Source organism: Parus major, chromosome 13 (genome assembly GCF_001522545.3).
Source record: "Parus major isolate Abel chromosome 13, Parus_major1.1, whole genome shotgun sequence".
NCBI lineage: Eukaryota > Metazoa > Chordata > Aves > Passeriformes > Paridae > Parus > Parus major.
Window position 1 is genome coordinate 1,436,272 of NC_031782.1, and position 25,474 is coordinate 1,461,745.

A 25,474-nucleotide genomic window follows, 5' to 3' on the forward strand; every position below is an offset into this window, starting at 1 on the left:
GAGTTTTGGGGTCCCTCTCATGGCAGGGGTGGAATGGGGCGAGTTTTGGGGTCCCTTCCCGAATTCCCGGCAATTCCCGGTTCCGCACGTGGCTCACCCGCGCCCCCCAGCGCCCACGGGGAGCAGGCGCAGCTCCCCCGTCCTCCCGTGCTCAGCCCTCCCCAAACCCCTTCCAGATCCTTCTGCCCCATCCCGAGCATCCTCCCGTGCTCAGCCCTCCCCAAACCCCTCTCTGACCCTTCTGCCCCATCCCAGCCCCTCCTGCTCTCTCTGGTGGCCCAAACACCGAGCCTGCTCCCCGTTGGAAGCCTTTCCTCGCACCAGGGCTACAAAGACACCTGCAAGTTCACATCTCCGGGGTCGGGGAGCGCAGCCTGTGCGTCCCTGCTCTCCCCGCGGTGGCAGCGCTCAGCAAACTGCACGGCATCGTGGATGCTGTGGAAGGGCAGCGGGCCCCCAGCGCCTGCCTGGCCGGCCCAGCCTCCCTCCCGGAGCCGCCGGCGGATGGAGGGGTTGCAGTTGGCCAGGAGCACCTGGACCCCCACCCCCAGGTAGTCGTGGTGCGTCTCCTTCAGCACAGAGAGCCCCGCGGTGTCTATGAACTGCATGGCCCCGCAGTCCAGGATTAGGGTGTGCATATCCCTGCAGGGGAGACGGGCTGGAGGTGTCTCAGCCCTTCTCCTGGCCTGCTTCAGGCAGCCAAAGCCGTCCCCAGAGCCCCTGCTGCTGCCTGTGGCTGTGGTGGCCCCCGGCCCAGGGTGGCTGGTGGCCAGCAGCACGGGATTGACCCCGGTTTTCTGGTACAGAGCAGCCCTGAAATAATCCTTGTTGGCGTAGTAGAGGGAGCACTCGAAGCGGAAGATTTTGACGTTGGCGATGCTGCTGAGCTGTTTGTAGGTGGCCTGGTCCTCGTAGATCTCCCTGTTGCTGACCTTGCCCAGGAGCGTGGCCCGGGGTCTCTGCGTGCGGAAGATGATGCAGAGCAGGGAGAAGCAAACGCCCACGAGGAGCCCGATCTCCGTGGTGACCAGCGTGGAGCACAGCATGGTTGTCCACCACACCACCGTGTCCAGCTTGCTGAGCTGCCACATCCTGGGGGTGTCCCGGAACTTGCTGAGGCCGCCCCGCAGGTTGACGATGGTGACCACCCCCAGGATGGAGGTCTGGAGCGAGTAGAAGAGCGGGGAGATCCACAGCAGCACCAGCAGCAGCACCAGGGAGGTGACCAGCCCTGACACCTGGGTCTGGCTCCCCGTGGACTCCTTCAGCAGCGTCTTGGTCAGGGCAGCAGAGCTGGCAAAGCAGTAGAAGAAGGAAGGGATGAGGTTGCACATGCCGATGGCGATCATCTCCTGGTTGGCGCTGACGGCGTAGCCGTGCTTTTTGCCAAAGATTTCTGCCAGGGACACGGTCATGGCGAAGCCAATGACAGCGATGGGCAGAGCGTCCAGTGCCAGGCTGGGAAACAGGCTGCTGTCAGGGACAGTGGGCTTCCTGAAGCCCGTGGGGATGTCCCCACACACAGCGGCCTGGTAGCGCTGCTCAAAGTCAAAGTAGTGAGAGACGACCGTGGCTACGATGACCACCAGCAGCTCGATGGGGAACGGGGCCTTCATCCTCTCCTTGTAGCGCTCGTTGAGCTCCTTGATGGGCACTATGATGGCCAAAGCCACCAGGCTGGTGAGCAGGTCACAGATGTTGGTGGTGTGGATGTGCCTGAAAAGGTCCACCCAGGTGAGGATGAAGGAGCCCACCCCCTCGTGACGAGGGATTTTCAGGCCCAGCAGATATTTCATCTGGGAGGTGATGATGGTGAGGCTGGAGCCGGTCACGAAGCCCCCCAGCAGAGGCTCTGACAGGTAGACAGCCACGAAGCCCATCTGTAAAAGCCCCAGCAGGACCTGAAAAGAGAACCAGCCACAGCTTTAGCATGGGCTGCAAGGGGTGGCTGGCGCTTGATGTCACTTTGCTGCCGCTTTAGCAGCCCTGGCTACTGGGGTAGTCCTGTCTGTGGATGTGCTGAGCATTCCACGTGAGGAATTTGTCTCCAGGAGTTAATCTGGGGTATGGAAAACTAGAGAGAGCCACCTTTAACGCTTCTCTGTGACTGGGGATGCCACCCAGAAAAGGGCCCTGCTGCTGCCTCCTCAGCAGCAGCCCCAGCAGAGCAGCTCTGGGCATCACTCAGTTGTGATGCTCTGAATTTGGAATTTTGGATTTGGAATCCGCTGTCCCAGTGGAAAAGCCTGGAACTGCTCAGTGACAGCGTGGCCTAGGCAGTGGGGACAGTGCCAGGGCCCTTGAGGGTGGTCCTTGCTCTAAGCTGCAGGACTGAGGTGGTGGGAAGGTGGTTCACAGATCTCTTGCTGTGTCTGATCCTGAGGATGTGTCAGACACTTCCAGGGCATGGCTCTCCTGTGGAGGAAAACACCCCCCATTCAGCTGTGTCTGCACTTTTAAAATCACTGCATTCACAGAGATTCAAAGGTGTCAGGGTCTAGAAATGTTTCTCAGGACTCCTAAGTCTGAACCAACACTCAGAGATCTCGAGCTCGGAGAATCTCCTAGGAGGAAACAGCACAAGAGCAAACGCTTGTACCTGGTAAAGACCGACCAGAAAGCTCAAGGAGAGGGCCACGGTGATGGCGTAGCAGCTCCTGTCACAGGCCTCTGTCCCGTTCCTGGGGGAGCTGGAGTTGTCCCCGAGGGCGGCACCGCTGTCCCCGTACCCCGCCAGCTGCAGGTGGCGCGTCACCGACTGCCCCACCATGAGGCACAGCACCCCGAAGGAGCCCACGCTGGCGTGGCGCGACGTGGCCGTGGCCGCGTAGATGATGTTGCAGAAGAAGTTGGTGTAGATGCCATAGATGGGGTCCTGGTTGGCCAGCAGGGAGTAGGAGATGGACTGAGGGATGGCCACAATCCCCACCAGGAGCCCCGAAACGACGTCCCCCAGCAGCTGGGTGCGGGGGCTGTAGCGGGGCAGCCACTCCAGCACGGGCAGCAGCCGGCGCAGGGATCGGGGGCTGCAGCTGCAGGCGGCTCTGGCTCGCTCCAGGATCAGCTCCCTGCTGCTGCAGCCTGGGGACTCGTGCTCCTCCAGGGTGATAAAAGTGGCAGGAGCCTCCTGAGCTTTGCTGGACGTGCCCTCCATGGCCCCAGCGCAGCTAAGGCAGGAGAGCAGGCAGAAATGAGCACATCAGCAGGAATCTCAGAAAAGAAAAGCATCGTGAAACCAGGCCTTGCTCTGCTGAATTAACAGCTGGCCTGTAGCTTCCCATCAGAAAGAATCAGAGGAAGGAGGATCAGTTTGCATAACAATCCATTCTTGTAAAGAAAAATAGGTTGCACCTGTAACAACAACAAAATCTGTCCCATGAGAATCCATGAAGAAAATATGTAAACTAAGGAAAAATAGAGATATTTGATAGATATACACCCTGGCCACTTACTGACCAATAAAATGAGTGCCAGTGTACAGTCAGGCAATTTAACACATTTTATCCCTATAAAAATTTAACTAATTTTATCCCTATAAAAATATGAGCTGTGCAATAAAGATGGGCTTTTCTGCCTGAAGAAATCAGAGTCCTGTCTGTTTGGGAAATAACCTCAGACAAATCAAACAAAAGCATTTTCCCAAGGTTGATTTGTTTGTTGTTATTTATGGACTTGATTAACCCCAACCCCCAAATCAGGGGTCACAGAGCCCCCCGTGCTCCCTCCCCATCCCTCTTCACTGAACTGCACTGAATTTCACTGAAATTTCACTGAAACTAAAACTCCTCCAAGAACTCTGACTGCTGTTGAGACACTGCAACTTAGGCAAAAAACTTATTTTGGAAATGTTAAGATATTCCAAGGGATACTTTAGGAATCAAGACGTGGGTAAGATAATCAATTAATTAATATTATAATAATTATAATTATAGATAATATATAGTATAGATAATTATCTAGAATATATAGTATTATTGTTTCTTATTATTTAGTATTATTAGTTAGTTATTAATAAGGGAAATAATTATTTGTGTGATTAATTTGCAAATTAATTTTCCCTTCAACACTACATAATTTTAAATTTCACCAGTGGATTGTATTAAACAAGGGCTCCCATCTGCAGAATGAAACCACCCTGCTTTTTCAGGCTGGTTAAGAAACAGAGACACCTTCCAAGCTTTTCAGTCAAAATGCAGCTGCAACAAAAACACCTTTTTGTGAGAACTGAAGGACAGAGAGAGAGAAAACCACTCCTGAGGGGAGACCTGGGCTGTGGTTTGGGAATGAACTGGGGTGAGGAGAAATCCCATTCCCCTGCCCTGCACACATCACCAAGTCTGACTCCTGTGGTGCCCAAGAGTTCAGGTACCTGCCTGAAAACCCTAAAACTGAAACATGAAACCAAAGTGCAGGATTTTTGATAAATGCCAAGGGCAGCAGATGAGCAGAGCTGCTCCAGGAACTGGAGTTAATGCCCATTCTTACCTCTGGCTGCAAGTTGGGTGTTCCCTCCCCACCTGGGGCTTCTCCTCCCCTGGGGACAGACCTGTCTGCACCTCGCAGCCACCCCTGGGCACAGGGAAACCTGGCCCAGGAGCCTCTTCCCTTGGGATCTGAGCTCCTGAAGCGAGCCATGGCTCTTTTATCAGCTGCTGGAGATGGTGCAGCCACCAAACAGAGCTGTGTTTGGGAAACAAACACCATGCTGAGAGGGTATTTTGGCTGACAACTCCTCCTGGACACGAAGAATGATTGAAGGGGCTTAGAAAAGTGGTCCTGCCAGATAAGAGGATTGCTTGGATCTGGAGAAGTGTTTGCTAAACAAGGGGAATGATGGAAAAACACCTCTCTGCTCTGCCCCTCCCTGAACTGAGCGAGCTGAGGTCCTGCTGGGCTTCTCAGGTTTTCATCTATTCTGGACAAGCTTTTGTGCCAAAAACCAAGGAGCAAAGCTCGTTCCAGAATGAGTTTCCTTTCCTGGCAGTTTTTCCCCCACAGAGGCTCTGTAAAGCAGAGAGCAAAGCTGTGGTGCCACAGGTTATTTCAGGGAGACAGCAGAACTTTGGATGTGCCAAATCTACACAATTCACATTTTGCAGAGCCTTTTAGAGACCAGCACACGTAACAAGGGGCTTTGCTGTGCAGAAACACAACTGGGAGAAGAGCAGGGTCATATTATTTGGTAAAGGTGAGCAATTGCACCAGCAGCCAGGAAAAAAAGGACTGTTCATCACCCTGAACAGAAAGAGCAGCCTCATAAATGCCAGCTGGAACTGCTCTGCCCTTGTCAGCTGTGCCAACAACCTCCACCAGACCTCTCAGCACACACTCCCACTTCCCTTGCTCTGCCTCCTTCTTTTCCATCTCTTTTCCACTGAGCTAATCCAGATTTTTTGGTTGTTCCATGCCCCATGGATAAATGCCTTTCCTTGGAGAGGGGGCTGAGAGCACAGGGGGCACTGGGAGAGCTGGAGTGGGGATGGAGAGGTGGAATTTCCACAGGGTTTGGATGTAGATGCTGGGTAGACACCCTGAGGGAAGAGAAGGGGAAAAGCAGCATCCTGAGCTACACTTATCTCATCAGGGGAAGTCTGGATCTCAGTAATTAGGAGTAAATAAATAAGAAACACCCGTGTTCTCTGGCAGCAGGAGAAAATGAGAGCACATGCTAAGGAGGCAGCTGCTCCATGTTTTTATCTATTTATATCAATTCTCTTTCCCCTGCCATTCCTCCAGAGCTCGTGTATTTCCAGGTGCACGGTTGAGAGTTCCCCTCTCCCTTCCCCTGCTCTCAGTATCTCACTCCATCTTTCCTTGGCCTCCTCATTCCTCCTGTGCTGGGATGATCCTTTCACACCCTTTGTACAGTTCCTGGTTACAGCTCATTTTGTGCCTTGGCCTGGATGATGTGGTCTCTACTCACTCATTTTCTTTTTCCATTTTCTTCCCTCGCAAATTACCCAAATTTCCATTTTCTCTACGAATCCTTCATCTTAAAATTCACTGAAGAAGTGATGAGTCAGCCATTGAAGAGCTGGCCAGGCTGGACTTTTGATTGTTCCCTGGGATGAGATACAGTTGAGCACAATCCATCTTTGGGTTTGATCTAATTTAGGAAGATCCAGCTCTGGATCTCTGCCCTGTCCAGCACAAAAATGGGGCAAACACTTTTTCTTGCGTGGCAGGATTTAGGTTACCTCAGCCTCCAGCCTGCTGCCACTGCCTGCTGCTGCTTTTCCTTCCAAATTCCATCTTCATTTATACATTCTGGAGCTCTTTTATTTGTTAAGATTTCCTTTATGCCCTGATAGAGCTTTGAAGCTCTTCCACCTCTCTGAGGCTTCTGCCTCCAATCCTTCCCTGCCATCCTCCCTCAGAACTTTTTTCTCCCCTTCCTTGTGTTCAAACTCACAGTTGTTTTTGTATACTCAGATAATAAATATCTATTTCAATATATTCCATACTTTAAATATTCCAGACTTTTTGCAGTTCCCAAGCTCCTTGTCCCCGCTGGTTTCCCGGTGAGTTTGGTTCTCTGTGCTGGAAATTCTGTGGGCTCTGAGGAGAGGCCACTCCACGTCCTCCATCCCAGCAGAGGGGCTGTAAAACACCCCTGGTGACATCTCTGCAATTCCTTTTTCTGGATGAGGTGAGGCAAGGGCAGAAAACACAAAAGTTTCACATTTTCTGTGGGAAATGCATCACAAAAAAGAAACCCACCAGGGACCTTCAGGTGACCTTGAGCCACCCGGGGCTGTGCTGCCTTCCCCATGCAAGGTCAGCACAGCTGGAACAGTTTGTTTCCAAAAGCATCTTCCAGGCTTGCTCTTTATTGCCACTATAAACTCGCTCCATGTTCAGCTCCATCCTGGGCAAGGCTGGGCTGCACAGACCATTTTGGACAATGCAGGTGGAGACAGGACCCTGCCTGTGCTTTCCAGAGCATGAAATCCAAAGATTTTATTCCTGGCATGGAGTGTGAGCAATTGAACATCCATCCATCCATCCATCTATCATCCATCATCCATCCATCCATCATCCATCCATCCATCATCCATCCATCCATCATCCATCCATCCATCTGCAGCCTGGTGAGAAACAGCAGAGCAGACAAGCTCCAGGTACAAGGAAATGTGGGAGCAGCAGCTGCTGTTTTCCAGCTCCAAGTTAGCAAAAACCATGGAATTTCCTGTGTCTGTGATTGTTATCCAGGCATTTTGCAACAGGTAAATGCAGCAAGTTGAACTCTGTGCTGCTGTGTCAATGCATCCCTTTTGTTTTAGTGTTGGCACCTCCAGTTTTCCTTGGGTTTAACTGCTCTGCACAAAGGGGTCCTGGTTTGCTTTAGGGTTTGTAAATACATTTGTGATTATTTGGCTTCTGGAAGCCTCTCAGGGCCAGCCTGACTTAGGACGTGGCTGTCCCCACTGCTCCCCAGCACTTAGATGACAATTTTTATTAAAAAAAGTAAATAAAACTAGGAAGTGAGCCAGGTAAAGGTGCCAGGTTAAGAGAGATGCTTTTCCTCACCTTCAGCTGGGGGGCTGGACAGGATGGCTGCCAGGTCAGCTTCACTTGAAATGTATTTACTGCAAAACAGCAACATTTTTAAGGGGAAAACAAGGAAAATGAGACAAGCCCAGAACTGGTGCCACTGCTGAGATGGCAAAATTCAACAGAAGCACCCAAGGGAAAAAAAAGCTGAACAGAACCTCTCCAGTTGTTTCTTGGAAAGGGATTATTTGCATTTCTGCAAGAGATAACACATCCCAGGAAACAGAGCAGTTTTTGCAGCCCCCTGTTCGCTGGCAGGGGCTGCAGCAGGGCAAAGATAACACAAATACTGAGAGGCCAAAAATGTCACTGCCCCTGGGACTGTATGTGGGGGCTGAGAGGGAGCAGGGGAACTACAAATAAACAGCAATAAAGAACATTTTCCCTCCTGGAAGATGGGGGAAAAAAAAAGAGCCAAGCACATCAGCTCCAGAGGTTTTGGGGAGCATTTTGTCTTTATACAACAAGGATGAAATAAATTCCTTACCAGCTTTTGCTGCCCCTTGTTGCTGTCCCCAGGTTTTTCCCTGCTTGACACATTCCCAGTGCCTGTGAGCCTTCTCCAGATTATCCAGTTAATTATTGGAAGGGCTGTAATGGCTCTGCAAAGAGGTTAAATTGATTCCAGATGAATACAGTGGAGTCAGAGCATGGAGAACACATTTCTATTTCATACTGAATTGCACCCAGCCCAGGTTGTCATTGTTTGGGGGGTGAGGACCTGGCACAGGGGGCTCAGAAAAGATGTCCCATCCCTGGAAGTGTCCAAATCCAGCTTGGACAGGGCTTGGAGCTGACCTGGGATAGTGGAAGGTGTTTGGAATGAGATGATCTTCCAACCCAGTGCAGAATTCCCTTCTAACACCCAATCCAATCTCCTGCCACATGACAATATTGGCTCTTCCATCAGATTTTAGACAGAAGGAGAAGCTTTTTCCCACCACTCAAACACTGGGATGCTGTCACAGGGTGTGGTGGGAGTCAAGAGGTTTGGGAACAGGGGTGGTGAAGTTTCTTCCTGAGGAAGTGCTGCAAAAGCTGTAACAAAGCACTGAGAAGTTTGTGTGGAGGGTCCTGAAGGGGCTGGAGCCCTGGGACACCGGTCCCAAGCAGCCCCCAGAGGCAGGAGATGGGGCTGGGGGGTCCCACCAGCTACAGCAGCGTGGATGGCAAGGCTCAGTTAACCCAGGTAAGGCAGAGCCTAAAGCAGCACAGGTACAAGGTGTCAGCAGGTTAGGTTAGGCTAAACCTGCTTATCTCAGCTGTGAACCAGGCTCGTTTTGCTGGAGGTGAAGGTTGTTCTCTGCTTTCCAGGAGGAAGCTCCTGCGGGCATTCCCCACACCCGAGTGCTCCTTTCACTCTGTTATTGGCACCAAGACAGAAACTGCAGCCTGTGCACAGAGGTCCCCTAAGGTAAAAGGCATCCTCAGGTAAAAGCTGAGCCATTCTGGGCCAGGAAAATATTTTCCATCACTCAAGGACACGTTTGCAGCCACAATGTCACAAGAGCTGCCCAGAACTGCCCTCACAGCTGCTCGCAGGTTTTTCTGGCTCTTACTGGCCATGACCTGAGAAAGCCACAGAACCTGGGATGGAACCACAGGATAAAGGGAAAGGACTCACAAGGACCATCAAAGTCCAGCTCCTGGCCCAAAATCCCACCACGGACATCCCTGGAGCGTTGTCCAAGCTCTCCTGGAGCTCTCGGGGCCGGGACCATTCCCTGGGGAGCCTGGGCAGTGCCAGCACCCTCTGGGGACAGAACCTGTCCCAAAATCCAACCCAAACCTCCCCTGGCCCAGACCGATTTATCTGAAGGAACACCGACACACACGACAGAGATTTTGCAAGGCCGGGCATGCAGTACCAGGTGCTGTAACTACACCTATTGTAAAGTACGAGTAGCAGCAAACCCGGCCATTCCCGCAGCTCAGGAATTCAGGCCTGGCCCACAGGAGGGTGCTGCTCCCCGGCACATGGCACATCACCGTCCCCACACGCTGATTTTGCTTATTAATGCCACAACAAACGCCTGGGGCACAGCAATCGGGGGCTGGGACTCACCACTCAAACACACAAAAAAACCCCAAAGAAAAAAAAAATAAAAATTGGGCCTCTCTGTCCCAAATTTCCAGCTGCAGCATCCTCTGAGGCAGAGCAGTGGGTTTGTGTCTCCTCTGCATCCTGGGCAGAGGATGGAGAACAGGCTGATCCCAGAGCCACAGGGTCAGGTTGGAGTCCTGGCTCTGCTGCTGTTCCCCAGGGCTGTGTAACAATTAATTATCAATTTAAAACTGATTAAAATGATGAACGATTGGTGTGTCCCCAGCAGGTCCCTGCTGACACAGAGCTGGAGGAGCAGGAGGGCTCTGCTCCAGGATGGAGAGGTTGGAAAAGAACTGCCTGAAGCTCTGCCAGGGAGCAGCACAGCCTGGGGACAGCTCTGGGGAGAAGGATCTGGGGGTTCTGGGGGACGAGGAGCTGTCCCTGAGCCAGCAGAGTGTCCTGGAGACCCTGAACACCCCGGAGCAGGGATGGGATCTCCTCCCTGGGGATATCCCTGTGCCCTGGGATGGCCCTGCCGGAGCAGGGGGTGGCACCAGTGACCCTCTGGGGTCCCTTCCAACCTCACCCACCCTGTGATCAGGCATTTATGTGACAACAAAAACCACCAGAAATCTTGTGTTTTAATTGTGCTGAAGAAACCCCAACGATCTCACCAGATTTGACAGAAAGTTCTCATGCTAACAAATCTCCAGTGACAAAAAGGAACACAGACAATTAAAATCAACAATGGATACAGCTCAGACAGGACAGGGCGAGCAGAGCCACCACCAGGCAGAGGATGGACACAGAGCTGATGGCAGGAGGTGAAACAACCTCTGACAAAATCAAATTTTCCCTACAAACTCCTGGCTCTGTCAGCTCTGTCCCCACCCTGGCACAGGGTGACACAGCTCCCCCAGCACCCTGTGCTCCACCACCCACCTGGGGGGGCTTCACACCTTGGTTTTACTGCACAGACAAGTCACAGCAAAAAATAAAGTGATTTTTCTACACACCAGACAATTCCCCCACATTTTACTCCAACAATACATAAATTATTTTGTAAACACATCAGATCTGCTGACCAATGGGATCCAGTCCAGTCCTCAGGTCCTGTTTGGTTGAACTGATTCTCCAACAAACTCCAGGCACAGTTTGCCATTTTGTTCAGTCTGCAGATTATTCACAAATTATTCAGTATTTTCAATACTAAATTAATTTAAATTAATTAATTTACTAAATACTAAAATTATTCAGTATTTTCAATTATTCAAAAATCATAGCCCAGAACGTACCAAGAACACACTAGAGATACTCAGGAACACAAAACTAATGACTCACAGCATCATGTGCTTGTCATAAAAAATGAGATTTTACCTCACCTTAATCATGTTACAATTACATTTCAAACATACATAAAATTCACTTCTTTAAGTAAAAAAATCAGATATAAAAAATTGGCCCCAACAACAAAATGTTTCCTATGTGGAATCTTTAAATCTTTTGGGAGCTGGACTAAGTGCTGTCAGAGCTGGGATTCAAATATTTAAGAAGTAATTTTCCCTCAATGGAAATTTGGTTCTCCATCCAATGCTGAAATATTTGATGAATTTGCCCATCAAAGAATATCAGTATGCCTTAGCTTATTGGATTTCTAGAAAATAAAACAGACAGGTACTAATTATGCTATGAACTAAATATATATTAAATATTTGCCATTTTACCCAACCAGAGGCCTTGTTTTTAGCACTGCAATGATCTGGAAGGAAAAAGCAAAGCTCAGAATTATTTCCACTTCAGAATTGGACTGAAATTATAAAGATCAGGTTGGTTTTCACACGAGCAGCTGATCCTGCAAAGGCTTATAAAGATGATGAGCCAGTGTCATTAATTGTTGGGATTTAACGAGGTCATTCCCAGTGCAAAGCCTGCACTAAAGCCAGGATTCCTCTGTGCCAGCAGGGAAGTGCAAATCCTTCTAGTGTGGAGAAAAACCCCAATATTGGAGTCCCACCACATCATCCTACCCTCAGCAGAACAAACTCAGTGACACAAATACAAAGCCCCAGCGTGGCAAGAGCAGCACAGGAATATTTGCATCACAGCTTCATCAGATTAGCCATAAAAACCCCAAAAAGGAATTTAAAAATGTCAATTACCTCAAGCATTTAATCACTTTTCCAAAGCAGGTGGGAAGAAAAACCCAACCCACAATAGAAGATAATGTCCTGAAACAGATTTTTGCCTGAAGATTTCACCCCCAGCTGGGTTTAGGACTGAGTCCAGGCAGAGTTCACCAATCTCATCTCAAGGCTCTGGGCATGGCTTAAACCCAGGATGTTTTTCTGCCTGCAGTTCTCAGCTCTGCTCCTCAGCCCCACCAGCAGAGGATTTGAACCTCTTGGCAAAAGGCAGCAGAAATAAGCAGAGACAAAAGGGTGGCTGAGATTTCTCCCAGAAGGGAGCACGTCCCAGCCAGGTGGACTGAGATGAAAATGAGACCAAAATAAATCACCAGAATCCCAGAAATCCCTGATTTCCACACAGGCAGCTCAGCACAGCAGCTCGTGCCACACTCACTGCTGAGAGGGATGAGGGATTTGTCCTTACAAACGAGCTGCTGGTAAATCAAACCAGCACTGAGAGATAAAAGAAATAATGGGAAGGATTCCACTGACTGATGAATGGGAAAAAATATATTTGCCTTTCCAAACAAACTGCAGGTTTGCTGGTAAATGAAATTGGATATTGAAAGATGAAAGAGACAATGGGGAAACACCATAAATTCCATAAGAATTAAAAATTAAGAGGGAGGGTTCTACATTAGAGGGGAATCTCAGGTGTCAGGCATTCTGGGGAGTCTGTGCCTCTCAAGTACCTCAGGCAGTGGGGAAAGAGAGAGGGACATGGCCGGGAAATTGGGATAAAAAGGAGATAAAAATCTGAGAGACCCCAGGGGAATGGCCCATGGCCTCTCCCTTTATTGGAATAAAGTTACAGGACTCCTCTGTCTCCTTTTTGGACATAAACCCCTGGTGTTTGTGGATTCATTTCCCTGACTCTGGGGACAAATCACGACACCAAATCACAGTAATCCCATAATAAAGACATCCCAGGTTCACCTGAGGCTCCTGGGCAGCACAAACAGCTCTGCCAGCCCCAAACCAGGCTGAGGCTCCAGCAGAGCCCCCTGCCCTGCTTCTCCCAGAGGACTGGGGGGTTTGGGGTTGTTTTACACTCACTTTACTGTTCAGGAGCTTTGGCTTTATCAAAAGATCATGAAAATGGAACACCAGCACACACAGCTCCTTCTGTTTACAGTCAATATTCAGTGTCTTGAGGCAAAACTCAGCAGGATGCTCAGGAAGGTGAAGGGTGCTCCTGCAGCAATTGGGAGCAGGGGAGCTCCAGAGGCTCTGAGGAAATCAGCACCACAAAATCTCAGCTTTGCCAGTATAAAACACAAAATAAGCCCACGGCAGGGCCTGTCCCTGCCTTGTGAAGTGGACTGAAAATGGTTTTCGTGTCAAAACACAAGTGAAACATTTCTTAGTGCCACGTCAGGAGGAAGTGACCCCGCTCAGCCACGAGTTAATTCAGCAGGAGAGAGCTCAGACACTGCCAGTACAGCTGAGACTCTGCTCATTTCCATAATGCTCTGCTGTTGTCATTAATGAACGTGCTAATGATCTCTCAATTCTTCATTTAGACTGCTAATTGCTGATTAGGACATTTGGGAATAGAGTTGAGCTGATTTATTCCAGTTTCCAGTCCGGCCTGGGGTTCTGAAGGTTGCACCTGGGGAGAAGATCCCTGCTCCAGATTGATGAATAACCCAAACCAAATCGTTCTGAGCGTCCCTCTTCCCATAGTTTACAAATTCAGGGGATGAGGGAAGGCACAGGAAGCAGGGAGTATGGCACATTTCCCCTTAAAAAACCTGGCAATGTTCATTTAAAGCAGCAGAAGGCAGGAGAGCCCTTCCCAGGCCAGGCCAGGAATTTCACAAGAGCATAAATGGAGATATTCAGCTGCTGCACCCATCAGAAAGCAGCAAAATAGATAAAAATATGGAATTCCTTTATAAAACAAATGCTTTAGAGGAAAGGTCTCCAATCAGTGAACCCAAATCCCTAAAGATAAAATCGGATTGCTTTAAAGGGTCGACAAACAAATGCAAGCAAAAAGTGCTGATTGTCAGTAGGCTCAAATGAGGTTCATGCCACTGCTAAAAAAAGGTTCCAGGCCTAAAAGGAACAAGGCTGAAAGCCAGTGTTCTAAGAAATTCCAGCCATAATAAGCTTTAATCTCCAGTTAATTCCCAAAAACTCCCTATTGCACTGAACTCTCTGGCAAATGACATTTATTTCAGTTCCCTTTTAGCCAGGGCAGCGTGCATTAATAAATACTTATTAATGCTATAACCCCTGGATGTTATTTTAAATAAGAACATTAAAAGTATTTCTTTTGGTTTCCTGGCTGCTTTTGCTGTTGTATTTTAATAGTTTCTTGTGTTTTGCTGGAAATGGAATTTGGAGGCCACACAAACAGCACTGAGGTCAAATGCAACGTGCTCCAGGTAATCTTCAGCACATCTTTTAGATATAATCTAATTTAATTACCTGAAAAATCATTTTATGGCTGTTTTTTTATTGTGCTTTTATGTAAATAAATACCCAGGAGCCACAAATACACATCCCACTAGTGGTGGGAAATGGGTCCTTTTTGGAGTTAACATTGCTATTCCTCCCTTCCTGGCACAAGTAGGAATGGACTTGCAAAACCATTTTTTAATGAAGAAAGGTTTGAAATTTGGTTAAGCAAACCTGTACATGCTCAGAGGTGAAAAAACCTCCACCCAGGCAGCATGGAAAGAACATGGGAGAGAGGGGAAAAAGGAAAGAATCACCCAGAGCAGTTTTCATTTAACTTTTGTCCCACTCCTGCCCTGAAGTGCAGCAGCTCCTTCCCTGTGTCCTGCCCAGGGCAAAGGGGTGAGAACAAGCAGCTGCAGGAAGGCAGGAGCATTTGCAGTAACAAATCAAATATCTGCCACAACCACGTGCTGTCCTTTCTCATCAGCACTTCCAGAGCTTCCAGAGCTGCTCTGCCCTCTGGCAAAACGGGAGTTAAAAATCAAAACCATTTCAAAACTGCATCGAGGCTTTTGCTCAAAGTTCCAGAGATTCTTTCTGGTCATGTGGACAAAGTGTGCTGCAAAGGGACTCCCCCAGGCCATGGCATCGCCATCCCTGCAGGACAAACCTTTCCACCCAGGAGAGGCAACTCTGCATAAAACAGGTTTGGTTAAAAACTGAAATACAACCCAAAAATAAAACCCTGCTCACTGTTCTTCTACAGCTCAGCCCAATCCTCTCTGGCAATGCCAAATCAGCGATTACAACTCCCCAAACTGCACAAAGGATCCTCAGGCCAGAATAAAAATGTTCAGGCAGGAGGTTACAAAGGAAAAACGCAGCAGAATTTGGGATTCATCTCCTTCATAAAGAAGCCTCAAGGCTGAGACAGAACCGTGGCACACTGAGGCTTTTTCCTCACCACTGCCAGTTCCAGGACATGGGTTGGGTGGGTATCAGTGAGGTTCTCCTTTCCAAGCAGTGCTACAGCCCCCCCCAGCTCCCCCAGCACTTCTGTGCTGCTCTGCTCTCCTAAAAAATGCAGTCAGTTCAGTAAACACAAAATCTTCCTGCTGCCTCATCCTTCTTTGAGGCTCCCAGAGTGAAGAGCTGTCACAGAAAGAAAAGAATAACTACTCAGAAAAAAAATCCAACAGCAACAAAACAGTTTAAACTCAAAATATCTTTCTATTAAGTAAGCATTTCACAATTCATAATGGATTTTACACCTTTTCTGACTTCTGACTCATTATTTTTGAATTATTAAGGATGAGAATGTTGTCTGTACACAGCACCTTTCCCTTTTAAAAGCTGCCAAGCACCTGAAATTCAGATTGTAAACTCCTCTGGGAGGACAGCACCCTCTTCCAGGGATGTGTGCTGTATAGCTGGTATTCAGGAAAAGCTGTTCATCTCCCAATTCTGCCTTCACAGTTGTCTTCTGCTGCTGTGAGGAAAGAGATCCTCTTCCTACCCTTGTATTTTAGCATGAAGAGCAGGCATTCTTTATTTCCACATAATTTAAAATCAAAATAAAAAGCTCTATTTACCCTGATCTGGTAAGAAAAAATGAGGTCCAGTGATATGGACATGTTGGGGCAGATGTTGGATAATCTCTTTGTCCCTTTTCACTTTGGTGCCTGTGATTCTCTTGGACTGGCATAAAAAACTGCCTAGAAGGGACTTTCTTTGGTTGAAATTAAAGAACTAGATATTTTCCATATCTAATGTTCACAATTCCAAAGAGCTCCTAAATATTAGGAAAACGGTTGACTGACCATAAGGATGAATCAGAAGAGTCTAAAGAGTCATCTATGAAAAAACAAAATGATTAAAATCAAGCTGGAGAGGCAGCATTTCCATAGGCACAGGCAGGTGAAGGCCTGTGGAGAAATGAGATAACCATGCCCTTGTGGCCTGGCTGAATTGTGCCAAAACCACTGGAGGTGAGAGGTGCTTTAAGATCTTTTCCTGCATGTTTGGATTTGATTTCTCTATCTGAAATTCAGGGAGGTTGCAAAATCAAGCACTGCCCAGTACAGACCAGAGCAAACAGTCCCTGGCAGGCATTGCTTGGCAAACACCAGGGTGTGGTGATGGAAAGCAATGCCAGAATGAGGGATGAGAAATGAGCTGCCTCATTCTTCAGCTGGACAGGAGGTCCAGACTACTCCAAAAATCCCACCCCATCCACAAGGACAGGGATGCAAAGAAGACTTGATCACAGCTTAAGAGTGGAGCCGAGACACAGAAAGCTCCAGAGAGGAGACATGAGATGAAGAGCCCCACGCAAAGTTAAGACTCGCAGGTTGGCCACAATCGGGTTAAGAACTTCATTCAGTACTTCCTATGGAGTCCCCACCCCTGGCAGGTAAATCCAGAGAGATTGCAGGGTGCCAATGTGCTGGCACCACCCTGCCCTGCTCTCTGAGCACACACACATCACTGCACAGACACACAGACACTCCGTTTGCCCAGGCTTTGTCGCAATCTCCTTTCTTTCCCAGCTAGTTCTTCGCAGCACGGTGCCCCTGCGTGCCCAGGGCGAAGTCCACAGCCTGGTGCACGCTGTGGAAGAGCAGGTGGTCCTCCCCCTCTTTGAAGAGCTCTCCTCGGAGCAGGGAGCTCCTGACAGAAGGGTTGCACTGGGCCAGCAGCACGTGGACATCGATGTCCCCGTAGTCCTTGCAGACCTCCTTGAGCGTGCGGATGCCGGCCGTGTCCAGGAACTGCACGGCGCAGCAGTCGATCACTATGGTGTGAAACCCCACGGGATCTGACCCAAAATCCACGGGGATGCTGCTCTGCTTGTCCCCAGCCCCCACCTCCTTCTCCCTGAACATTTTTTTCTCTGCTTTCTTCTTGGCTGCCTTCACCCACACGGGGTTGACCCCGGTTTGCTTGTAGAGGGCGGATTTGAAGCACTCCTTGTTGATGTAGTAGATGGGGGCTTCAAAGCGGAACACCACAACCCCAGGCTTGGTTTGCAGGTTCTTGTAGGCGGAGAGAGACTCGTAGGTCTCCGATTCAGCCACCCAGCCCAGCAGCGGCGCCTCTGGCCGCTGGGTCCGGAAGATCACGCAGAGCATGGAGAAGCAAACCCCCACCAGGAGCCCGATCTCGGTGCTGATGAGCGCCGTGGCTGCCATGGTGACCCCCCAGATCACCGTGTCCACCCTGCTCAGGTGCCACATCTTGGGCAGGTCCCTGAACTTGCGCAGGGCTCCGCGGAGGTTGACGATGGTTATGACGGCGAGGACGCATTTCTGCAGGGAGTAAAACAAAGGTGCGATCACGAGGAGGACCAGGAGGATCACCAAACTGGTCACCATGCCGGACACTTGGGTCCTACAGCCCGTGGACTCCTTGACCAGGGTCTTGGCGAGAGCCGCGCTGGTTGTGAAGCAGTGGAAGAAGGAGGGAATGATGTTGCAGAAGCCAATGGCGTACATCTCCTGGTTGGCCCTCACCGAGTATCCGTGCTTCTTGGCAAACATCTCCGAGAGGGACACGGTGATGGCAAAGCCAATGATGGCGACGGGGATGGCGTCCAACGCCACGCTGGGCAGCAGGCTCCAGTCTGGAGGGCGCGGCGGCAGAAACCCCGTGGGGATGTGCCCGGAAATGCTGGAGCCATAAGTCTCTTTCAGCTTCCCAAAGTGAGATGCCAGAGTGGCCGCCACAACCACAAAGAGTTCCACCGGAATCGGAGCCTTGAGCTTGGACTTGAAGCGCTCGTTAAGCTCTTTGGCTGGGATGAGCACCAGGAAGCACAAGAAGCTGGTGATGAGGTCACAGACGTTGGTCCTGTGGATGTTTCTGAAGATGTTGATCCAGGTGGTGATGAGGGAGCCGACGCCCCCGCTCCGAGGAATGTCCAGGCCCAGCAGGTACTTGACTTGTGAGGTCAGGACAGTGATGGAGGCCCCTGTGACAAATCCACTCAGCAGCGAGTCCGAGAGGTACACGGAGACAAAACCCACTTGGAAGAAACCCATGGCCACCTGGAAGGAATCAACCACACACAGCGTGTCAGGACACAAATCCCACAGGTTTTGTCAGCTGGAATAAAAGTCTCCAGTATTCAAACCAGGCTTTTTGGGGGTCTCCATCCCTTGAACAAATGTTTATTGTTTGCTCTGCTAATTACCCTGGTGGGGAAAAAGATAAAAAGAAAATGTAGGAAAAGAAAACAAAACCCACATTTGAAATGCTGTCTGCTTTTTGCCATTTCCCTTTCAGTTTCTCTAAACTCTGTGAACTTTGCAAGGATCTGAAACTTTTCTGGTGGCCTTTGTCTGCCTTACAGTGGAGTTCAGAACCTGCAATAAAACCACAGCTTGTGGGATAATGACTGTCCTTTGCACTGCAGAAAGTTTGGTGCCTCTGACTCAGAAAGTCTGTGAGCTGTAAACTCCTCTGCTGCAGATCATATAAACAGAGATCACTGGCAACTCCATGAGAACCTCAAAGAATTACTGAAGAGAAAGCAGGTTTGGGACCTGGACTGGCTGAAATCAGCTCACAACTCTCAAAAAGGCTCCCTTATAGCCTTGATAATTAATTCAAGGTTGTTCTAAGTGTAAAACATTCATAATAATTAGCTTGCCTAGTTAGGATGTATTAGCTGGTGTGAGAAGATTTGCTTGTTATGATTTGATTGTAAAGTTTCTGATATAAGGAATATGTGATTTTTGTTGAGAAAAATAAATTTGAGGGTGTTGGCCTGTAGAGAATATGCCTAAAGTTCAGAGGGACTGAAGATAAACTAATCTGATTTCTTCAGATAAAGAAACTTCACTGTATTTGTACTTGCAAAGAGTATTAAGTGCAATTCAAAACTCCAAAACTGCACCCATCGCACAGGGATGAAAGATGAAACCCAAAATCCAGTGTAGCCTGGGAGGCCCAGAATATTTCTGAAATAATTCAACAATGATATATTGAAATAATTCAATAATTCAACAACTTGCAGTACAAAAAGTTCCAGGTTGTGTCCAAAACCTGTGTTTTAAAGTACCACAAACATGTTTTGTTCCCCTCCCATACATTTTGATTGGCTGTCACCCTGGACAGATGAGAACAAATGAATGCAAACTCACAAACACAAATACCACAGCTCTGCAGTCCTGCTAAAAATAATCCCATTCTGGTTAATGTACAAGACTCTAAAAACAAGGACACCTGCTTTAATTTAGGCAAGCAGTGTGTTCCACAAAAATAAGAGATACATAAAGATATTTTATCCTCTCAGTAGATTAATTTCCATGCAAGAGTGTTGTTTTGGCTTCAAATGGGCAAACAGCAAAATTTTAAAAGCACATTTACAAATAAAAGGAAACTGGAGATACTTTTACTGTCCAAATTTTTCTTTGTTAAAGGCAAATTATTAAAGATTGGAATTAGGAGCTGATGCACCACATTTTGGCCCAATGAAATGGGGTCTAATGCAAAAAAAAATGAAAATAAACAGAGCATCAGGCCACAGTGAGGAAGGTGGTGAGCAGACTTTGAGAGCTGGAGGTGCAGGTCCTTACAGTCCCCAAAAGAGAAACAATGGGGGCAAGAAAAGCTGTTAAAAAATGGGGAGCACTCCCCAGAAGAGAAGCAAAGAGAAGCAATGCAGGCAGGAAATGCTGCTAAAAACCAGGGAGAGCACCCAGAGGAGTTTCCTGCCCCAGGTGCAGATTGAGGATACACGCAGGCAGGATGGGGACGCTCCCCTACAGAAGAATTTCAGCAAATGCACACCACAGCTGTGTGTCCAGCTCTCCTTACCTGGTAAACTCCAGAGATGAAGGTCAGGGTGGCAGCCACGGCCATGGCATAGCAGCTTTTGTCACAGAGCGGCTCCGGTGCTGTCCCGTTCCCGGTGCCGTTCCCGATCCCGGTGCCCATCCCGTGCCCTCCTGGGCCTGGCAGGGCACTGAGCACAGCTGGCTCCAGCTTGTAGCCAGCTCTCTCTACTTCCCGATCCACCACCTGTCCCACCATCAGGCAAACCACCCCGAAGATGCTCACGGAGATGTGGCGGGAGGTGCCAAAGATGCAGTAAATGATGCAGGAGAAAAAGGAGGTGTAAAGGCCATAAATGGGCTCCAGGCCAGCCAAGAGAGAGTAGGCAATGGACTGTGGGACCAGCAGGACCCCCACGATCACACCAGACATGATATCCCCCAGGAGATACTCCCTGATTTTGTATTTAGGAAGCCACTGTAAGATGGGGAAAAACCCCAAAACACAATCTTTAATTTTGGCTGGGGTGCAGCTGCAAGTTTTCTTGGCTTTTTTAACCAGAAGAGCCTTCATGCTCCTCTTCTTCTCTTGGGGTTCCAGGAACATTCTGTGATGGAAACTGCACTTGGCATCATCTCCTTCTGGCCCTTCTGTCACTGCATGGATATTGTTGGCCTCTGTCATTGCTGCCGCCACCGGGACTCACTAAAAACACCAAGAAAGACCATTAAACCAAAAATGAATGCACAATGTGAGACTTGAACACAGCATTTATGAAGAGCAAGGGCTGAAACTCTCAGCTCAGCAGAGAGAAAGCCATTTCCAAGCAATCTGGGAACGAGCCTCCCCTCTGTATCCCTGAAAAGCAAGGAATGACCTTTCCCAGGAGGGAAGCTGATATCCTGTGGAACACACCTGCTGCTGGCAGTGCTGGGAAGTGGACAGGAATGCAGCAGCACTGCCTTTCTGGGATGTTTCCTTGAGAAAAATCTCTGCCTGCAGCCTGTTCCACCTTGCAAAGCCAGACAGAGGGTTTATTGTCGTGCCACAGCCACTCCAGATCAGCTGCTGAAAATTAACTGCAAGTGGGGCATTTCCAGCAAAGCACAGCTCAGTCTACATCTCTTGTGGGTTGTTTTTTGTTTTGTTTTTTTAAAAGCAGTGATTTCTCCTGCCAAATACTGTAAAGGTTTGTTACCTAAGAAGTGGCTTTTTTACAGCCAATGGCATGCTGAAAAAAAAAAAAAAAGCACTTCATAGTTTTGAAAAGCCGGTTTTACAAGGAAAGTGCACCTGATCAAAATAATGGACACAAATGGAAAACATAGTAATGGGCACAGTGACAGGTAGGTGGGACACTTCTGCTGGAACTCGTACTCTAGTCCAAGCTGCCCACAGACAGTAAAACAGGGTAATTATACCAATAATTTAACATATTGCCTGACTGGGAAAGAGCAAAGTCTCGATGAGACAAACCCTAATGAAACTTGAGCGTGACTGCCAGCACTCACACAGCTCTCCCACCTTCAGAAAACATCCAGAATTCTCCAGAAAACTCCTTAAGCCCCAATACCTGGTCCCAGCAGTACAGAGAGGCCATTTCAGCCAGAAACTCACTGGTGTGGGGTGAGACCCAGCAAGAGAACCCTGAGGAGTGTCACTGCCAGGCTCTGCAGTCCCAGAGTGCCAGTGACAGCACGGATTTGATGTGCTGCTCACGTCTGCTCCGTGCAGTGCAAACATCAGCCAGGCTGCTGTCCATGGAATGCTCTCTGCTGAATTAATTGCCCAATTAATTGTCCAACTGTCCTGAATTAATTGTACCAATTAATAAATTGCTTCTGGAACTGGCAGTGCTAAGGATGCCACCAAGGCCTCCACTAACCCATGTCCCCGAGTGCCACATTTACAAGTCTTTTAAATCCCTCCAGGGATGGGGATTCCAGCACTTCCCTGGGGAGCTGTGCTGGGGCTGGACAGCCCCATTGGTACAGAAATATTTCCTAATTAAAACACTCACTGCTCCCATCTCTGCAGTGTGAGTTTCCCAAAAAAAATATGGGAGAGAAAAGTGACTTTGTGTGGTGCCTACTGCCTTAGGACAGCCTGAGCCCACAAAAGTAGAACCAGCTACAGGACTTAATATTTAGAATGGCTTCTTCAGAGACTTCTAGAACCAACTAGAAAGTAATTCCACCCAGCTAATCCAACTGTCTCACCTCACACCATGTCCCTGAAGCTGCAGACATATCTAAAACCAACACAGATGCTGACAGAAGATACCAGGGAGGAGTTTGTGTTTTATCTCCTGCTCCATGCTGGGACTCCCAAAGGTGTTTCCATTCACCACAGACCCAGACAGGGAGCGTCTCTTTGCTGGGTGAGCTCCTGCAGCCTCCCAAACCATGGACAGAGAGGAGCCTTTCAAACACAGACCCCAAACCATGGACAGAGAGGAGCCTTTCAAACACAGACCCCAAACCATGGACAGAGAGGAGCCTTTCAAACACAGACCCCAAACCATGGACAGAGAGGAGCCTTTCAAACACAGACCCCAAACCATGGACAGAGAGGAGCCTTTCAAACACAGACCCCAAACCATGGACAGCCCGATGGCAGCAGCAGGGGTGGATTTTCTGTGTGATAGGGCTGTATCTCCCCTGCTGTAATACCCCAGGATCACTGAGGTTTGAAAAGCCCTCCCAGCCCATCGAGTCCAAGCTGTGCTCAATGCCCACCTTGTCCCCAGCCCAGAGCACCAAGTGCCACCTCCAGAGCCACGTGAAGGATCAGGATCTTTAAATGAAGAAACTGCACTGTGAGAAGGGATGTGGTCACAGTGATCACACTTGGAGGAGACCCCCAGCCCTACCCTGCAGGTTCCCAATCTCAGCCCCCTGTACATCTCTGCAAAGAGGCCTCAGGGGTGATTTACAGCCCTCACAACCCCCCTAAATACACAGTGAGAATCGAGGGAGTATTACAAAAGCCTGTGTCAGCTCCACTTTGCAAAAGCACATTTTGGAGCTGTATTTGCTCAAGAAATTTTATTTGTTTTACCAGCACAGAGTCACAGATCAAAAGGCTTCTCACCCACCCAAAGCTCAGCAAATCAACACTGTAAAAGCTGAGGAGAAAAAAAAAAAAAAATCAACCTAGACTGCTTTTTATGTGTAGCAATGAGTTTGTTTTCTGAGATTTAAGTAAAGATTTCAGTAGGAAAAATCCTTCTGATTCCTTCTGCTCCTCCTCCAGGACTTGCAGGCAACTCACTCAGACCTGGGAATTTTCTTAGATGTGCCAAGACAAACCCCAGACAGCTCAGTTTGGGGCTGGTGTAAAACATCTGCATGGGAGGGGGTGCCTGGGTTTCAGCACTCTCCAGACAGTAGGAAAATGTTCTAATGAAAAACCTTTTTGGCTCCAGAACTCTGAGCACATACTGGGTCTTTGTGCTGACTTGCATGACAGCTTTCTCTCCATGGAATGAAAAGGACCTTTCACCATACAGTCCGTGCCCCTTGCCATGTCAGGATAGTAGGAAATGACACAATTTCCAACACTCATTTCATCCTTTTCTGCCTCAAATGCTGCCCTGTATTATTTTTGTAACCGTTAGCCCAGTCTTGTCTAATAAAACTGGATTTTGTTCTTAAACATTAAAAAACCCAACCCTGAGGAAACCCCTTTGGTTCATGCTTTGGACACTGAAGGACATTCTGTACATTTAACTTGAATAAGGAGCTGCTGTGGTTTTTATTCTGAAAGCTGCTATTTACACACAACCTAGAATTCACTTTTTTTCTCTCCTTTTGGCCTTTCAGGGGGTGTCTCCTTGCCACAAACTTTGCTTAAGGTAAAAAAACTCCAAGACAGAACTGAGGAAATTTCCAGTATCTGTTATCAACTGACTGACATAAAATAAAGATACAGGGAGGTCCTGCAGTCTCTAAAAGGCATCAGACCTCCAGACTATTTCTGGAGCCCATCTGGGCCCTTTTTTCTGATCCCATGATGTGGCAGCATCTGCCTGGCTTCTGTTTTTGGGGGAGCACTACCTGCAGCCCAGGGCTGCCTTGGACTTCATTTGTCTGTGGCAGACCAGAGTCACCTTGGGAGTAAGAGAAAAATGGATTGTGAAATTCACCTGCTGAAATAACTACTACAAGGTGAAACTTCAGATGTGAGCATTTCAGAGTAGAAAATAAAATAAAAGTATCCTTTTTACAACAGCCGTCTCAGTTTTCCTTATTTAAATTATCAGTGTATGTGATCACCCCCCTACCTCATGTACCCCTTGCTGGACAGGAGAGTTTACATGCATGATCTAATGCATAAATCCATAATCTAAAAAGACATGAACAATTTCTGGAGAATTATAAAGGAGAAGCAGGTGAATCAGAAATCCAAGTTCCACACAAACTGGACCAGTAAGAATACAACAGGAAAGCATATCACAGCATTTTGACAACTAAATCTTTGACCTTTCTCTTGTTGGACAACGGCCTTTTTCAAATAATATCTTTACTGTTGTGGAGCAACAAGGAAATTCAATATTACCATGATAACACCCAGATAAGGACTGGAACAACACTGCCTGCATCTTGAAATTTGACATAATCATTCATATCCTCCAGCAAAACATGCAAGCCACAAACATTTCCTTCCACAAAGGACTGCAAATAACATGAATAATGAAAACCACGTTTAAGAAACACATGTGGAAACAGAGCCGCCTCACTTTTGGCACCGTAACCAGCAGAAATCCACTCATGCAGGAAAACCTGCAAAGCCAGACAATAAAAGCTCACTTTTGTGAAATGTGGGGTTTGCTCCTGAACATGGGATCTTCTGTTAGCAGGGAACACTGAGGAGCTGCCTCGGGCAGTGAGGATGGGCTGAGGAAAAGCTGCCCAAAGGAATTTCCTCAGGCAGCAGCTGCCCATGGAAAACCACCGGATAATGCAACTGCGCTGGTTGTTGTGTGTTAATTGATGAAATTAATAAAATCCTGCAAGAAGAACCCCGCACGCTGTGTAGCTCCTGGAACTGCGGGGTTTTGCTGAGCGCTTTGAAAGCCAAACCCAACATTTCGGCTCCCGGCAGAGCGAAAGGGAAGCGAGAGCAACAATTGAGCTTTTAATTCACTTTCACCCTCGGGCTCCCGTTGCCTTCCTCCCCAGCTTCCTGACGGATTCCATGTGCATTTTCCTCTCCTCCCGCTCGTCCCGGGGGTGCGAGCAGCAGCCCGGGAGGCTCCGAGCCGGCCCCCGCTGTCCCCCTGCCCAAGGCCCCCTTCCCTCAGCACTCACCGCCCGCGGCTCCCCGGGGACCCGGGGATGGCTGGCACCGACGGACACACGGAGTTACAGACAGACGGAGGGACAGATGGAGGGACAGACAGACACACGGAGGGACAGACAGACAGACAGACAGACACACGGAGGGCCCGCCCGCCCGCGGGGCCCGGCAGCACCGCCCCGCTCCGGGCAGGGAGGGC

At 48.7% G+C, this 25,474-nt stretch overlaps 2 protein-coding genes across 5 annotated transcripts; both read right to left on the reverse strand.

Annotated features, from left to right (window-relative positions):
* Nucleotides 1–223: 223 nt before the first annotated feature.
* On the reverse strand, nucleotides 224–9,881 carry LOC107210525 (sulfate transporter-like). Of its 2 annotated transcripts, XM_033517758.1 has the most exons (4): nucleotides 8,042–9,881; nucleotides 4,486–6,640; nucleotides 2,600–3,167; nucleotides 224–1,901 (listed from the first exon to the last, which is right to left on the reverse strand). In XM_033517758.1, exons 3-4 carry the CDS (start codon nucleotides 3,152–3,154, stop codon nucleotides 327–329), a joined length of 2,130 nt encoding a protein of 709 aa, XP_033373649.1. In that variant the 5' UTR covers nucleotides 3,155–3,167; nucleotides 4,486–6,640; nucleotides 8,042–9,881; the 3' UTR covers nucleotides 224–326. The 2 variants fall into 2 exon arrangements, with proteins under 2 accessions (XP_033373649.1, XP_033373648.1); XM_033517757.1 differs by having other exon boundaries at nucleotides 4,486–9,881.
* A 341-nt stretch (nucleotides 9,882–10,222) lies between these two features.
* SLC26A2 (solute carrier family 26 member 2) lies at nucleotides 10,223–25,469 on the reverse strand. 3 transcript variants are annotated; one of them, XM_015641955.3, is made up of 3 exons: nucleotides 25,287–25,469; nucleotides 20,017–20,679; nucleotides 10,223–18,242 (listed from the first exon to the last, which is right to left on the reverse strand). In XM_015641955.3, the coding sequence occupies exons 2-3, from the start codon at nucleotides 20,656–20,658 to the stop codon at nucleotides 16,746–16,748; spliced, it is 2,139 nt and encodes a 712-aa protein (XP_015497441.1). In that variant the 5' UTR covers nucleotides 20,659–20,679; nucleotides 25,287–25,469; the 3' UTR covers nucleotides 10,223–16,745. The 3 variants fall into 3 exon arrangements, with proteins under 3 accessions (XP_015497441.1, XP_033373644.1, XP_033373643.1); XM_033517753.1 differs by lacking the exon at nucleotides 25,287–25,469 and adding an exon at nucleotides 24,786–25,251; XM_033517752.1 differs by lacking the exon at nucleotides 25,287–25,469 and adding an exon at nucleotides 20,890–23,054.
* Nucleotides 25,470–25,474: the final 5 nt, after the last annotated feature.

Excerpts from the sequence above, each read along its gene's own strand:
- SLC26A2 (XM_015641955.3), bottom strand. The coding sequence starts at position 20,658 with ATGACAGAGGCCAACAATATCCATGCAGTGACAGAAGGGCCAGAAGGA. Across the intron at positions 18,243-20,016 it reads TCATCTCTGGAGTTTACCAG|GTGGCCATGGGTTTCTTCCA; the intron begins GTAAGGAGAGCT and ends GATTCCTTCCAG.
- LOC107210525 (XM_033517758.1), bottom strand. The coding sequence starts at position 3,154 with ATGGAGGGCACGTCCAGCAAAGCTCAGGAGGCTCCTGCCACTTTTATC. Across the intron at positions 1,902-2,599 it reads TTCTGGTCGGTCTTTACCAG|GTCCTGCTGGGGCTTTTACA; the intron begins GTACAAGCGTTT and ends TTCTCTTTTCAG.